Source organism: Xyrauchen texanus, chromosome 33, assembly GCF_025860055.1.
Source record: "Xyrauchen texanus isolate HMW12.3.18 chromosome 33, RBS_HiC_50CHRs, whole genome shotgun sequence".
NCBI classification, from domain to species: Eukaryota; Metazoa; Chordata; class Actinopteri; order Cypriniformes; family Catostomidae; genus Xyrauchen; species Xyrauchen texanus.
In genome coordinates this window covers 9,338,014-9,354,447 of record NC_068308.1, presented here as the reverse complement: position 1 = coordinate 9,354,447, position 16,434 = coordinate 9,338,014, and the positions used below count along the sequence as shown (strand labels likewise).

The following is a 16,434-nucleotide window of genomic DNA, read 5'->3' as shown; positions in this document are numbered from 1 at the left end:
GGACTCGCTGGAGGGCCTGGTCATGAGGTTCCGTTCATCCACAGAGGCGCCTGTGATTACGGGGGTGTTTAAAGGAAGTCGCTCTTCGAGCGTAACAGCAAGTTTGTCCAGTTTTTTAAAGTGCTTCCCCAGCCGTATTGGAGAGTTCAGTTTGATGTTGTTAGTGTGTGAGACTCGTCGTGTCCGGATGATTGAGCCATTCTGGGACAAGTAGATGCTGCCGTTGATGTTGCTGTGGCTGTTTACATTTGACTGCCAGTTTCTGTGCGATTCAGGGGCACTTTCTTCTCCAGTTGAACTGGTCTCGTATTCACGGTCTGCAATAAGCTTGATCCTCTTTTTTCTACCATACTGAAAAAGGAACATAAAGAAATGTAAGACAACAACAGAATAACAATGTGCTTCTATCTGTACACAGCACACGTCATCAGAGAGCAAAACAACCAAACACACAGTTGATGTCCTTTCATGAGCTCATTAAATGGAATGTTCATTCAAATATCAAAGGATTACACGTAGGGCTGGGCTATCTTTTTTTATTTTATAGATTCATTCGAATTTACGTTTTCAAATGATTTTATATCTTTTTAAAATTTAGGTATTGTGGTTTCACATAAAAGTAATAGCAAACTCATGCTGTCAACCCACCAATTGCATAATAAGGAAGCAATTGTTTTTTAACCAAAAGTCATACAAAGTGCAAATAGCCCATCAAATTTAAACTAACTCTGCCAAGCTCAAGACACCACAAAAAATTTCTTAGGGGTCAATTGCTGGTCAAATGAAGGTGGGAATTTTTCACGATGAGGCAGAGACCTTGAAAAGGTTAATGGGTTAGGCGTTTAGTGGGTTAAGAGATCGGAGAATGGAGTTACTATTTGCACTCCAATAGTCTGGTGGAAACACTAGTTTATGACAAATTGCTCCCTCATGTGTCACTATAATAGCTCAGAGTGTTAGGACAGAGTGAGGATGCATTGTCATGCTGGCGATCTGGGTTTGAATCTCGCCTTTTGTAATTTTTCCATGTCTCTACTCTTAATATTACCTATAATACTACTTATGATAATAAATACAATTGTTGGCTCTTTTTTCAGGATGACCTTGTGTCAAAGAAAGGCACTGGACAAATATAATGGGCTGTAGGTTTTATTTTCGTCTGCTTGGGAAGGTCCCCCTTGGTCCTTTTACTGTCCGACTGGGGGAGCACAAGGAAAATCTAGCACCCCTAGTAGCCACTTAGGCCCAGATATGATGAGCAAATGGTATACCTTCTATTAAGTACACACAAAAATGTGTTACTGATGTGACAGTTACGGGCACTTCATATAAGATAGTTTGGATATCATTGGAGATCACAAACCTCCATTGCTCTTTCTTTTGTCATGATGATTCAGACAGACCTCTAATTATTGTTTCAAGCTTAATGCATCTATAGTCAACAATTGGGAGGTGATCATTTTGACAAACTTTGCGATTTGAACTGTAATATGATAAACGTGTTATTATATTGCTGCACTGCTCAGAATGTGCAGAACTGCCAGACACCTAGAGGGCACTGCAGCTTCACTCTGACTGAAGCGGTGAATACAGACAGCATTTTAAAATGCAGCCTTTTGTGGTTTAGTAATCACGCAAGACCATATTGCATTTTCAATCTTAATTTAGTTATTTAGCAGCCATAATCAGCCAGTAGCCAGTGTTTTTCCCGATCTAAAGAGAAAAATAAAAATCTGGACTCTTATCTGCAGGTGTTTATGATTATACATATAAATGGTTTGATATACTGGTAACCAGTACTTTCTAGATAGCTTACTTACTTAGACAGCTACCTGTGGATAGAGTTGGTTTAGATAAAAATAAATCTTTAAAAAATAGTATTTTGCAACTCTTATTTAATACTATTCTGTTGGTTTATTTTTAACACTAAAAAGGGCAAGACTTTAAATGTATATCTGCAAATTAATTAACGGTTATTAGTTTTCAACATATTAGGGACCACACAACACATTTCAACGACCCTCTCCCCCCCTCCCCTTTTTATTTAATTTTACAGATTGTAGAAATCATGAAAATAACATGGAAATGATAAGAACATTTGTATCAAGGTCAGCTGCCTTGAAATGCTGAAAAAAAAATGCTGTCATGTTGCTTTTAGATAAAGATTGTGAGTTGATGCCAGACTTTAAATACAAAGTCACATGCTCTCAGTATTTGCAGGGGGCCCTTTTTTAATATTTTTTACACATATTTTACTGACTCACTCATTGGTCCTCTCTCCAGCCTCTTAAATGTTTGTATCCCCCAAGATACAAAAAAAAAAGTTTGCAATATACTGTAATTACTATAAGTGCCTTTATAATTCATGCACCTTTTCCACAAATATATTAAAGAGGTATAATTATTTATATTTATAGTATATTATGTTGACAACTTTATTTGGTGCACTTTGTTGAAAATGTTATTTGAATCATGCTGTAGTTTCCTGTTTAGTTGACTAAAATTAAAAGTTGATAAATCGATAAGAGTTGTGAATTGTCCTTAAATAAAAAGAAAAAGAAAGAATAATAATAATTGTAATAATAATCGCCCAGCCCTAATAGCAGGGATTATTTTTTAGACATTACAACAAAAAGCTAATCTAAGTGTGATCTGAGCACTCATTGCTGGCCTTAACTTTTGAAGGGTGAACTGTAAATGTAACTACAGAGGATAAGGCATGCACAGTATTAGCAAAGGTTAAGGAGAAATTCCAGAAGTTCCCAGTAAAAGGAAAACAGGAAGAGGAAACCCAGTCAGATGAAGACAATCAAAAGCCGAATAAAAGGTTCAACACAAGAAATGAAGGCAATGCCAAATCTTACTGAACATTTGAGAATATATTTCAGGAAGCATCGGCAGCCTCAACAGCATCTGAATTGGATTCCTCAACCTCTTCATCTAATTTGAAGTTTCTTCTTCCATCTGCGGAGCCTGAACCATCAACTGGGCTATCACTGCTCTCTGGTGTCCTTACCCATTCTTCATTTTCAGCTATAGGAGAGAGTTTGTCAATCTCTAAAGTTCTTGTTGCGCTAATGCTGGCCATGGAGAGGCTGCTCAAGCTGTGGAAGCTAGAATCTCGTCTTCTTTCTGAGGAATGACTAAGGGATTTAGGAAATTGAGAGTCACCTTCTTCCAATTGCACTTTGTCTTCTCTATTGTCCTCATCATTCTCTTTTTGGTTGGTCTCTTCTGATGCTCTGGACCTGTGGATGGATGTAGATGAAGGTTCTGGCAATGACCCGTTACTGATTCTCCTGTAGCCTGATGTTGTTGCTATCTGGGTATCACTGCCGGAAGAAGCAGTTGTAGACTTGAATCTTTCATAGGTTTTGCTGCTGTGTTTGGACTGAGGAGATCTGACAGTCAACACTGTTCCATTGTTCTCGGATTTGACACTAGCCTCTCTGCTACTACTTCCCTCACTTTCTGAACTTGACTCCTTTGCAGCCCCAGTCTCCTGCTCTGATTCAGAGCCAGCCTCTGTCTCTGACTCGTTTTCGGTTACTGACACTCTCTCTGTGTCTGACTCTTGTTCTATCTCTGTTTCACTGTCTTGGTCTGTCTCTGATTCTGTCTTTGACTCTATCTCTGTGTCATCTAGCTCAATTTTTGTTTGGCTGTCTCGATCTGAGTTAACAGGACTCTGGTCTTGCTCATCATCTGAGTCTAAACAACTCATATGTGCTCCTCCTTGAAGTCTGTATGAATGGTAAGGTGTGAATGACATGGCACTTCCAGTGTAAGTCTGTTGAATGACATCTTCCTTGACCCCACTTCTCTCTCTGTCAGTTCCCTCACTATCACTAGGGATACTCTGTGATTCCCTCTCAGAGTCGCTTACTGCCCAAGAGATTGAGGTGATTCTATTACTCCCATGGTCTCCAGTCCCACTATTGCTGCTTAGAGAGTTCTTATGAGTCTGCAATGTTTTTAAGATGTTCATCTGGCTCAAAACCTTTCCAAGTCTTGTTTTGGCAGAAGGCATTGCCTCTTTAGTCTGGAAATAGCTGCCGTCAATGACAATGCTACTGTTTGAATGCTGTATCGTGGCTGGTTTGGGGTCATGGTTACTTTCTGCTTTCTCCTTAGGAAATATTCTGTTGTTCTTCCACAGTAAGTGGAATGGAGGTTGAGGGCCAGACATTCTGTCGAACATTTGGCCAAGTTTTATGGGTGCTTTCAGTTTAGATTCAGTCTTTGAGTGATGAGGGTGTGTGCTGCCCTCTGCTGGCTCGGGCAGGTGATGTTTAAGCCTTGGAAGCTGGTGTGCAAAAGCTAGTCTAGGGGGCCTATGTGGTGGAACGCCACCTGTAGGTGGAGCCAGACTTCTTTGTCGCCTGGCAACCTGTTACATTGATTTAAGTCCAGGTTATTTATGATTCTGAATACTGAGATCAACAATTAGTTTCACATTATCTATTTCAATTTGGTACATAATACATTCTCTAAGGGCCCTTTCACATGACTTGAATCAACATTCCCCAAAACATTGAATGCTGTGGAGGGAGGTGTCAAGCTATGATATTACTCCTGGTGCTGTGTTGTGCACAGGTAAATCATTGTAACAAGACACTGAAAGTTTGAACAACATTAAATGGGGTCAAATATACTGTTGACCTTTTAAAGAACAACCAATGATTACCAGACAATTTGTATGATAGCAATAACATTGGCAATGCAAGAACAGAAATCAAAACAAGATAGAAATGAGACCAATCCTGGTGTGGCGAGATGCTAACCCATGTTCTGCTGAAGTCCATCGTGATTCACCCTAACACCCACTATAAACATACCCTTGGTAGGAGCAAATGTGATTTTTTTGAGAGTTTTCTGCAGATTGCTGGTTACACTCTAATAAAATACAGCTTGATCTTGTCCTCATCTAGATACATCAAGCTGTAAAATACAATGTTGAAAGAATAATTTGACATTTAGAGAAAACCATTTGATGAATATATCTGCAATGTATCAAAGCAATCACCATTACTTTTTTCTGTTCTGAGCTCCAATACTTGTTACCTTTTTTCATTTGCTTTCACTGTGTTTACTATATACTTTGTACTTGTCTGGCTACCTTGTTATCTGCAACGCTCTTCACGTAAAGGTCAAAACAGTGCACAATGATTTTGTTGAGTTTTCATGTAAAATGGCCTTAAGTCCCTGCTGAAAAGACCAGCACTGCTGGTCACCAACTTATATTGTGTTTTTGGTGCTGGTCCCCCATGGGATGCTGCTGTTTCCACCAGGTTTTTTTAACTAGCTTAATCAGCTTCACCAGAAAGACAATGCTGATCAACCAGCTTCACCAGCTATGCTTTGCTGGTGAAAAACATGGCTATGCTGGTCCACCACCTAGACCAACACCAAGCCAGCACTAACCAGCATAACCAGCCTAGACCAGCATGGGAATTGCATGCTGGTTAAACTGGTCTTTTTAGCAGAGGTCAGAGAATAAAGTAATTTTGGAAAAAAATGTATCTGCTATTTGCACTGGCTAAACAAAAAAAAAAAATAAGCATGAGTAATACCTCTCCCTCTGATTCGTGCGGGCTGTAGTAGTAGCTGCCGTCATCTTCCATTACCACCTTTCCATATTCATCATACATCCCTGTTGGAGAGATCAGCTTCCGCCGGCTTCCATAATGAGGTAGTTCATGGCTAAAAAACAAGATCAATTAATTAATATACCGCAAACATTCCCTCCTTATACAAGCAATGGGGGAAAAATAGCAAACAGCAATTCACACGGAACATGATGACATTCAGAACCACCCAATTGTTTTTCATATTAGGCATTGGTATTCAAAAAGTGTCACAATAACAGTACACAACACACAATTTGAATTGGGCAGTAAAAAACATTGCCCTAAAATGGCTTTAAAAAGAATAAATCATAATAAAATGAAACCTTCAGGACAGACAAACGAATGGCAAATCCAATAAGTAAAATCTTGCAGTGGGACCTCCACATATGTCAGAGCAAACCTGCTTTAAGGACTTTGAATGTTCCTGGGGAGAAGCAAGGTGTTTGAACTGAAATGCAACTTGGAGAGCTTAGGAAACTGGCTGGAATTCAGGATAATACTTACCTTCATCAGCCTGCATAGACTACAATCTCTTTTGATGTGAAGTCATTTCATTTGTATTTATTGAGCATGGAAAGGCTCAACCACGATCAAATCTTCAACTATGGCATACTAAGAGGATAACCTTTAAGAGAGAGTTGCTCCCGATCAAATTTGTATGCGCTTTGAGACAGTGAGAATACTTTGTAGCGTTAAATTTTGCTTGCAAATTTCTTTGATCCTTTTCAATTACCGTCCCCTTCCTCAGGGGCATTTCAAGAAATCCACAGCCGTTAATTAAAAGCATATCTTCCTATTTTCTCCTTCTCATTAAAATGCCATATGGACAATTTACATAGTATATGCATGACTAAATAATTATCTTAGCTATAACCGTTGAGAAAGACCCAAATGGTTGCCCATGATGTCTGTGGAAAATTGCAAAATTCATCATCTAGAAGCCAAAGAAAATTGCCCTAGCCTGGCATAACAGAGCTACGGTATATTCAGATAAGGGATGCCTCACAATATGCAGCTAATTGTCCAATAACTGACTAGTCAATTAGGGAGGTTGACTAGTTTATCTTTACTATTCTTGTATACATATTTATGTTTCAATATTTTTATCCCCCTTTTATCTCTAATTTGGAATGCCCAATTCCCACTACTTAGTAGGTCCTCGTGGTGGCACGGTTACTCACCTCAATCAGCTGAGACAGTCAATCCACGCGCCATATCACGTGGCTCGCTGTGCATGACACCGAGGACACTCCACATATGCTACTCTACGTGGTCCACACACAACTTAACATGCGCCTATTTGAGAGCAAGAATCTCTAATCGTGACCACGAGGAGGTTACTCCATGTGACTCTAACCTCCCTAGCAACCGGACCAATTTGGTTGCTTAGGAGACCTGGCTGGAGTCACTTACCACACCCTAGATTCAAACTCATGACTCCAGGGGTGGTAGTCAGTGTCAATACTCGCTGAGATACTCATTGAACTCCCGTTTCAATATTTTTAATGAACAACTAACCTTGCACACCTTAAAAGTGATTGATAGGTGCGTAGGACACAAGCTGTAGCAAAGTCAATTAAAAAGAAAAAATCCTGCAGACTATCTTAGCTAGCAAATAGTATTACAAAATGTGTTTACGGCAACATTTCAGTCACACAACCTTCGTCAGGGATTTAGTTTCAATATTTTTTGCCTTTTTTACCCTCTTGGAAAAGATGCATCTTCAAATGAATCTCCTTTGTAACACCACCACTACAGCTATACACATACGCGTTGTGTCTGAACACAAGAATGCACACAATGCAAACGCTCCCTCAGAAACACGTCTCATCAAGTGAACTTGAAACCAGCCTAATTATGGTTGATTTAGAAAATTATAATAAGATAATGAGAGGTATCCAAAAAGGTGTGATATCAAGGTGTGAATTGAACACTCACTCACCCATGGTCATAATTATAGTAATCCTGTGTATAATAGTCCTGTCCCGGGTCGATGCCAGACTCCATAGAGAGTTCCTGTGGTCAAAGGAAAGAGTGCATCACTTTATTAGAAATCCTAAGACAAGTCAGATGAAATTGCTGCACAGCATATACAAATTGGTTTGTGAATTTATGTGTCTGGTAAAGGCTGCATTACCCTCTTCGTAGAGTGACATCAGCATATAGGCAATGTTTTGAAAGTGTGTGAAAAATAACAAAAACATGCTGATGACATACAAATATTTATAGTGAAAATAAAGACAGGAAAATCATGCATACACATTAGACTCTGTGTTTATACAAAATCCATATTCATTAAGTGACGTATACTATAAAAAAGAGTTTTCTGTAAGGAGAAATAGAGGGATGCACTACCTCTGGTCTCAAGAGAGAAGGCCGGAGCAACTGCTGTTGCTACAGATCGAGAAGAAGACAAACAGAGCAGAAACAGGAGAAGAGAAGAGAGGGACTATTACATTTCTGAATCTGTATGGAAGTGAATGGGAAATATACTGTACGTGTTTCAAAAGTCTGAGATTAGTGAAAACGCTTCTATCTTTCATTTTCTAATTTCTAATTTTTCATTACATAACATATTATGAGCATTATAATTTGAGTTAAAAGTTGAATTGCAAAATGTATTTTGCATGAATTCCATGAATTTACTTTTGTTTTAATAACAGCATGAACTCAAGCTGGCATAGACTCACAAGTTTATGCAAAATGATGATTCATGTTATCCAGCAAGATAGGATATGTTTCAAAGAGCATATTGCATCTTTTACTCACACCTTTCTGATTTATATCTTTCAAAATCCTAAAAAAAATAATAACTGGCTGACTGTATAGAATCTCACTTAAAAACAGATTTTAGTTCCAGAAAGAGACATGAGGGATGTGAAAACTAGCAGGACACTGCTTGGGACAGCTGTTATTTATACAGTCAGGGCTCCCTCACTTTTCAAGGCTCAATTTTCCAGGACATTTTATTTGCCCTGCGGGTATAGTATTTACCCTTTTGAAACTTTAACACTTATTTACACAAACTACATTTTTGACCTGAAACTTCATGACATCCTGGAAATTAATGTATTCATAAACAAAGCTACTTTGTACACCAGTGTCAAATTTACCCTTTTTCATCCACAATTTCAAAAGCTTGCAACATAGACTCTCTCTACTTTTGGTCTTAGTTCGTTCCTCTAGGTGGCAGCAAACACTAGAAAAATTGTTTTTGCTCTGTCACCTTTTATCACAATATACAGATCTGAAAGGCACCACAGCTTTATAATATTTTAATAAAAAAGTTTAAAAAGCTTGAAATAAAGGATCTTTTGGCACTATCTCCTTACTTTTAGTCTTAGATCACTTTACTAGATGGCAGAAAACATTAGAAGAGTGAAAGGGGAAGCCTTGCCACAAAATGGTAGAAGAGTTCATGATGTCATTATAAGGACACTCATACTAATAATTTCACACACACACCCCTCCAAATACACGCAGACACCCACAAACAACAGAACAACAGAATGTTCATTTGTTAAAATTTGACTTGATTCAGTATTCATTATATGTTTATTAAATGTTCTACATGCTCAAATAAAATGTAATGAACAAAATAATCCAATAACATAACTTTAATTAGCATGTATTCTACTTTTTTCTGGTGTTTATTTGTTTAAGTAAATAAATAATACATAAATGTCTGCTCTCATCACTGCACCAAATAGCCACAGGCTCTATATCAGCTCGTACCTTAGGTTGTTTTCTACAATTTCTAATTGAGTATATATTTATTTGTCTGTCAGCTCATCTGGGTAAATTATCCACTGTTATCTCAAATGTCCAGACAAAAAAATAAAATAAAAATGCATTTCAGCAAAAAAAATAAATAAATAAATAGTATAAACAAATCATCGTTTGGATATGTTTCTGACTATTGATGAAAATTTTTTATACATCAATGCAAAGCATTTTTATTCCAAGATTGGTAACACTTTAGAATACTGTATCTTACTTAATGCATAACTAATAAGGAATTACTGCAGAACTAATAGGTAATTCTTCATTAACACTCAAGTCACTACTATTAACTACTAAGGAAGATGTGTTAACTAATCAGTATGTAATAGCATTTTATAATTGTGTTAAGTAACAATTAACTAATCAATAACTATTGAATTCAGTCATGCCTCCTGATGAACTACTTTTAATTATCTATTAATTCAGCTTCAGGAGAAATAACTATTGAGTAACTACTAATGAACAGTCGATTAATTACAATTACAATAATATCATAACAATTAGCCATTACAATATTCAGGTTGTGGCTCTTTCTTCTTCCTTATATCTAATGTTGTTCTTACTATGGAAATGCAATACGCATTTCGTGGAATTACTACACTCCCAAAATGAGTCATTACAGCGAATTTAGTAGTTAACAATTAGTGGCTAATTGTTATGATATTATTGTAATTGTAATTAATCGACAGTTCATTAGTAGTTACTCAATAGTTATTTCTCCTGATGCTGAATTAGTAGATAATTAAAAGTAGTTCATCAGGAGGCATGACTGAATTCAATAGTTTTTGATTAGTTAATTGTTACTTAACACAATTATAAAATGATATTACATACTGATTAGTTAACACATCTTCCTTAGTAGTTAATAGTAGTGACTTGAGTGTTAATGAAGAATTACCTATTAGTTCTGCAGTAATTCCTTATTAGTTTTGCATTAAGTAAGATACAGTATTCTAAAGTGTTACCACAAGATTTTTTAAGTTGCATTGGGGCATCCATTGCCTTTCAGATCTGTATATTGTTCTAGAAAGATATCCACAATTTTCACGGGTGGCGAAATTACCCAATATGCTTAGCGCGTACACCTAATGCAAATGCTACAGACTTACGGTTTGCAACTTAATCACATTACAAGCATTGAAATAATCACTAACGACAATCAAAAATGATTTCACAGAAATAAGTACACAATCACACACATTTACATGGTAAAGTTACTACACTGGGCTCTCATGCTTTCTGCACACGCCCTGTGTGTATGTGTTTGTAAAGAGAGAGAGAGAGAGAGAGACACACAGACATTCAGTGAAAAAAGAGAGAATGCGTTAGATTTCACCGGGTTTCTTGTTGAACACACGATGTATGATGATGATGATAGAATGCACTTCAATATGAAACCGGTCAAATCTGGGAATCTGAAACTGACTGGACACTTTTTACAGTCCAAATAAGAGGATGTATGGTCTCCCTAGGTTTTATTCAAAAATCACCAGATTTGAGGGATGTATCATTTGGAATTATTTGTCAATGTTTTTAAAAAAAATAGGCAAATGATGGAGAATTATGTTAATGCAACCTCTGCTTATTGCATCTGGTGAGACTAAAAGTAATCCAGTAATTTTTTGAGCAATATTCCTCAAGAGCCTCATATGATCGGCATCACCAGTAATGTTTGTCTAGCTCTAGCGTGCAATAACAACAACTAAGTGGAAGTGTGAAGCATTCAAGAGGATGTTGCTCGCCGTAATGGCGCTGCTCATGAAGAAGTCAAGAAAATGGTGGATAGAGAGAAAGAAAGAAAAAATCTAGTTTTTGCTGCCTCGTAGAGGAATGATTTAAGAACAAAAGTAGAGAAATAGAGCAAACAGAGCCTTTATTACAAGCTTTTGAAATGGAAGATAAAGAGGTCAATTTGACCATAGAAGGGTTAAGCAAAACAACCCAAGAGGTCATGATGTATATTTTTTCTGAATTCTATATTCAACAGATATTATTATCAAAATGATGTCTAATCAAATGAATTCATTAAAAAAAATAATCAAATGAAAATGTAATTATTTTAATTAATTTAACTGTTCAACATAACATTGCATTATCTTATCAAATTAATCCGAAACATCACTGGAGATATTTTTGTCAAATGCACAACAGAACATCACAGATGTAAGATATTGCTTGAATAAATTATTATTATTATTATTAATTGCAGAAAACATGACATTTCCAAACAGAAGTAACATATTTATGTATTTCCCCCATTTCAAACCTCTATTTAAATCAAGCTTTTATTTTGGTTTTTGATTGTAGATTCTCACCCGTGGATAAGCAGTTCGATACATGTATGATTATTAAACACCAAAAAGCTGTGAATTAATTAAATACATATTTAGTCTGTATGTGCTGCTTGCTTCAGAGTGCTCTTCTCTCCGTCATGTACTGCACACACAGAGCCCTCGTGATGATCATGATTAGGGAAGTGCAATTAATCGTATTTGAACCGCAATCACAGTTTCTGCCTTTCACGGTTAAGCATAATAACTTCTGCAGTATTAGCATTAGTGCGCTAGTAAGTAGAAATTGCATCCAGGTAAAGCATTCCCTTTTTCAAGGTTTACCCGCAGAAGTTTATGAGTATTTTATGTCTCATATGTGCAGCACTCTGTTCACATGAGTCTAATGGTAAATTTTTTCAGTGGTCTCAGAGCGGTTCTTTGCTCCATACACACAAATTTCATCTCATGCTCTAATTATGTGCTATACGCAGAACAGATGTGGTCGGAATATGGTTCGATTCATGTGGCTCGCTAATGTGAAGATTGTGACTGTGTTATATTTAAATTGCTACAGATTTACTTCAAGTGTACATTTGAGTATTTCCAAATATGTTTCTCTATAACAAATTTTTAAACAAATATAATTAACTCCATGGCACCAGAGTTTTGTGGACCAAGAAGGGGATGAGAGCATTTCATCAATGTTTGGAAGGAGAACTACAAAGCTGTTGTCAACTCAAACTAAACACAGAAACAACAACACAAAGTCTTCCTTCAGTTGTCCGCTAAAAGAAAGGCTTGAGACCGTATAGCAATGCTGCATGCTAAATCATTACAGAAATATATTAAAATTGCATATTGCAATAAAACTATTAATAACAATGAAAAAATATATATATATATATGTTTGAAAGACTGAAATGCGAACACCCCCCAGAGTAACTCTTTTTATTTGTAGTTAAGCATGGGCAAAACATGACTTCATTTTGGTAAAAGGAATCACCTACTAGTTTGTAGTTTTAACATCTTGTTCAACATGAGAGCTCCCGTTTAATTTAATTTGATGTTTTTTTGTGTGTTTTTCCTTTAAGAACTGATTTTTAAGCTTGCAACAGTGATTTTATTTTTTTTTTTTTTTTTTTGTGTCCAAATCTTGTGGCACTGCATTAAAAAAAACTGAAAAAAAAAACTTGGTAACACTTTCTATGAAGTCCATATTTATAATGCATTGTAAAGTAATTATAAATTCATTTTAATGCATTCATAATATCTCATAATGCATCTTATAATATGTTATAACTTCTCATAAATAATTGTAGCTCCAGTTATAATACATTATAATATTTAACTTATTAACTTATTCATAGTTATACTTAAAATAGTATAATGCCTGTAACACAATAAACATCCAATTTTATCCTCAAAAGTTGTAATGTAATACACAGTATTAGGTATTGTAAAAGTGCTGTCTACAAAAGCATCATAAGTGTCAACAGTCATAAGGATTGATGTGATCATATATAATTATAGGTGGTTTTGAGTAAAGTTTAAGTAAAGTTACAAAAGCAATGTCTTCTTATATAGTCATACCATGAATTCTGTAAGAAACACTTGAAAAGCTACACAGTTACAACTTATGTAACGTAAAACTAACTTATGGATGGTGCTGTACTTAAAGCATACCTAATTTACATATATGCTGTGTGTGTGTGTGTGTGTGTATATATATATATATATATATATATATATATATATATATATATATATACATACACACTGTATTATAAATATTGGATTTCTAGAAAGTGTTACCAAAAACTCAAATGACAATATAATCGTGATTAACATTTTGAGCATAATAATTGTGACTATCGTTTTTATCCATTATCATGCAGCCCTAATCATGATGCCTGTTTTCAGTGTATGAGCAGCCGGTTTCACAAATTCATTTTGAACTCTGCAGCACATGCAGATTATATATATATATATATATTTAATTAAATCACAGCCTTTTGCAGTTTAATAACCACACTAGGACATATCACAATTTAAATTTGATTTGATTGAGCATTCAATCATTAATTTTCATCCAATATATGTCAAATTCAGTGACATTACCCATGTTATAGCTAATGCAATTTTGATGAATGTATTCAGTGATTCCGTCCTACGATCATTAAATTACTGAAAATTAATTAACATTTGAGGTGTAAAGGCCACGCCACCACGATACCACCTTGAGGTGTTAATACATAACACCTGGCGTCTTTATAGTCTTAAGTTTACAATTTAAATATTTGTGTAGTTAACACTAAAGCAATGTCAGAATGGAAGAAAACTAATTAATTTTCACTATACCAATACTCTCTTAAACTATTTTGTCGGAGCAAAGCAGAGATGACAGCAGATGAGCAGAGAATGTACGTGACAGGGCTTCATTCATGACAGACAACTGCTGATGTTGTTTCACAATGAACAGCCGCTGGAAGTCTTCCATGACTGAAACCTACATTGCAAAATTCCAGGTTTTACAGTTTAGTGGTCAATATACAAAATATTTAACTGCAGAATGCTGCAGATGACCAATCAGAATCAAGTATTCCAGAGAGCGGTGTAATAATGAACTACACTGTTCAGACACATCATTAAAAATACCTGCCTAATATTGTATAGGCCCCATTCGTGCTGCCAAAACAGCACCAGCCTGCATCTCAGTACAGCATTCTGAGATTATATTCTTCTCACCACAATTGTCCAGAGCGGTTATCTGAGTTATTGTATTGTCAGTTCAACCAGTCTGGCCATTCTTTGTTGACCTCTCTCATGAAAGGCATTTCAGTCCACAGAACTGCCACTCACTGGATATTTTTTGCTCCATTCAGAGTAAATTTTAGAGACTGTTGTGTGTGAAAAGATCAGCAGTTACAGAAATACTCAAACCAGCCCATCTGGCACCAACGATCATGCCACGGTTCAAATCACTGAGATCACATTTTTTCCCCAATCTGATGGTTGGTGTGAACATTAACTGAAGCTCCTGACCCGTATATGAATGATTTTATACACTGCACTAATGATTGGCTGATTTGATAATTACATGGATGATTGTTGGTGCCAGATGGGCTGGTTTGAATATTTCCGTAACTGCTGATCTCATGGGATTTTCACACACAACAGTCTCTAAAATGTACTCAGAATGGTTCCAAAACAAAAACATAGCATCAAAATGCTATTCTGAGATGCGGGTCGGCACTGTTTTGGCAGCACGAGGGGGACTTACACAATATTAGGCAGGTGGTTTTAATGTTGTGGCTGATCTGTGTATATTACTTGGCGGAAGAATTTACTCAGATTATTAATATAAAAAAATAGAACCATTGATTGAACATCAGTGTCACTTATAATTTTGCTGTTACCACTGTTTTATAAAAAAAAAATAAGCCACTTAACCCTTGTGCATCAATTAAAAAAAGTTACACATAGGTTCATTATGGACAAAAATGGCCATGTCCAAAAACTGTCATAAAAATATTATAGATTTATATTTTTTTCCACTTTCACTGACATAATTTTTTTAACCAGCATCAGCTCTAATCATAATGACCAAACATTCATTCATTTTTAGAATTTTAACCCTTTAAACGCTGGTTTGTTTACATAATGCCACTGTTGTTTTTTTAGGAAAAAATGAAAAATAGTAATTATTTTCAATTTAATAGATGCTAAGCAGAATTTTTTTCTTTGATTATTAGAGCCTCGGATATGTCAATGATTAACAACAACATTCATTTTGATGCTTTCATATTTTTTATGCAGTATCAGATTTAAAAAAAGCTACCACTTAGGTCCATAATGGACAAAAATGGCCATGTCAAAAAGTGTCATAAAAATATTATAGAATAATATTTTTTTCTACTTTCACTGACTTATATTTTAACCAGCATCAGTTCTAATCATAATTACCAAACATTCATTTATTTTCAGAATTTTAACACTTTAAACGCCAGTTTGTTTACATAATGCCACTGTTGTTTTTTATAAAAAATATAATAATTATAATTATTTTCAATTTAATAAATGCTAAACAGAATTTTTTTTATTTTTATTATTAGAGCCTCAGACACATACAAACCACACTCTGAAATCCATACCAACACACTCACACAATTATATATTCATAATGTATCTAATTGGCTCTATATTATGCATAAGCCAAAAACAGCAGAAAACAACAACAAAAGCGATGATATGCCAAACCTGAAAAAATGGCACGATCTGGTAAAAAATATTTAAAATGTAAATTTTGAAGCCTTGCCAACATGTTAATGAAAGCATGTTAAACAAGATTGCATAATTTTATAGTTAAATGGCACTGGGATTAAAAATCGCAGTTTTAATGGGTTTCAATGTGCCATTTTTGTCCAAAACGACGCTAAGAGGGAGTATTTTGTGTAACTAGTGCAAAAAATATATTTTTTAAAGAAAATAGGGTGAAATATTAAAATTCCAATAAAAATTCACACCTGTGGAAAATTTTATGCAGTTAGCATTAACACAGACAAAGTTATCAAAAAAACAAAACTGAAAAAAGCCAAAAATGTCCACAAGGATGCACAAGGGTTAAGATCGTGGCTTTTGCTTTATTTAAACTTGCATTTGTATTGATCAAATAAAGCCTTCAAAGACCAAAAACATTAAAAAAAAAAACAATATCAGCGAGTCAAACTCCAGACTGATAGATTTAGCCT

At 35.6% G+C, this 16,434-nt stretch overlaps 1 protein-coding gene across 1 annotated transcript in view; it reads right to left on the bottom strand.

Moving 5' to 3' along the window:
* Positions 1–213: 213 nt before the first annotated feature.
* LOC127627230 (protocadherin-15-like) overlaps positions 214–16,434 on the bottom strand; it is a 505,252-nt gene continuing 489,031 nt past the window's right edge. Inside the window, exons 35-40 of the mRNA XM_052103574.1 lie at positions 7,986–8,024; positions 7,573–7,646; positions 5,574–5,703; positions 3,416–4,390; positions 2,865–3,229; positions 214–351 (exon numbers count right to left, since the gene is read on the bottom strand). Of these exons, the coding sequence (XP_051959534.1) occupies positions 2,885–3,229; positions 3,416–4,390; positions 5,574–5,703; positions 7,573–7,646; positions 7,986–8,024 (1,563 nt within the window). The 3' untranslated portion in view covers positions 214–351; positions 2,865–2,884. The remainder of the gene's footprint in view (positions 352–2,864; positions 3,230–3,415; positions 4,391–5,573; positions 5,704–7,572; positions 7,647–7,985; positions 8,025–16,434) is intronic.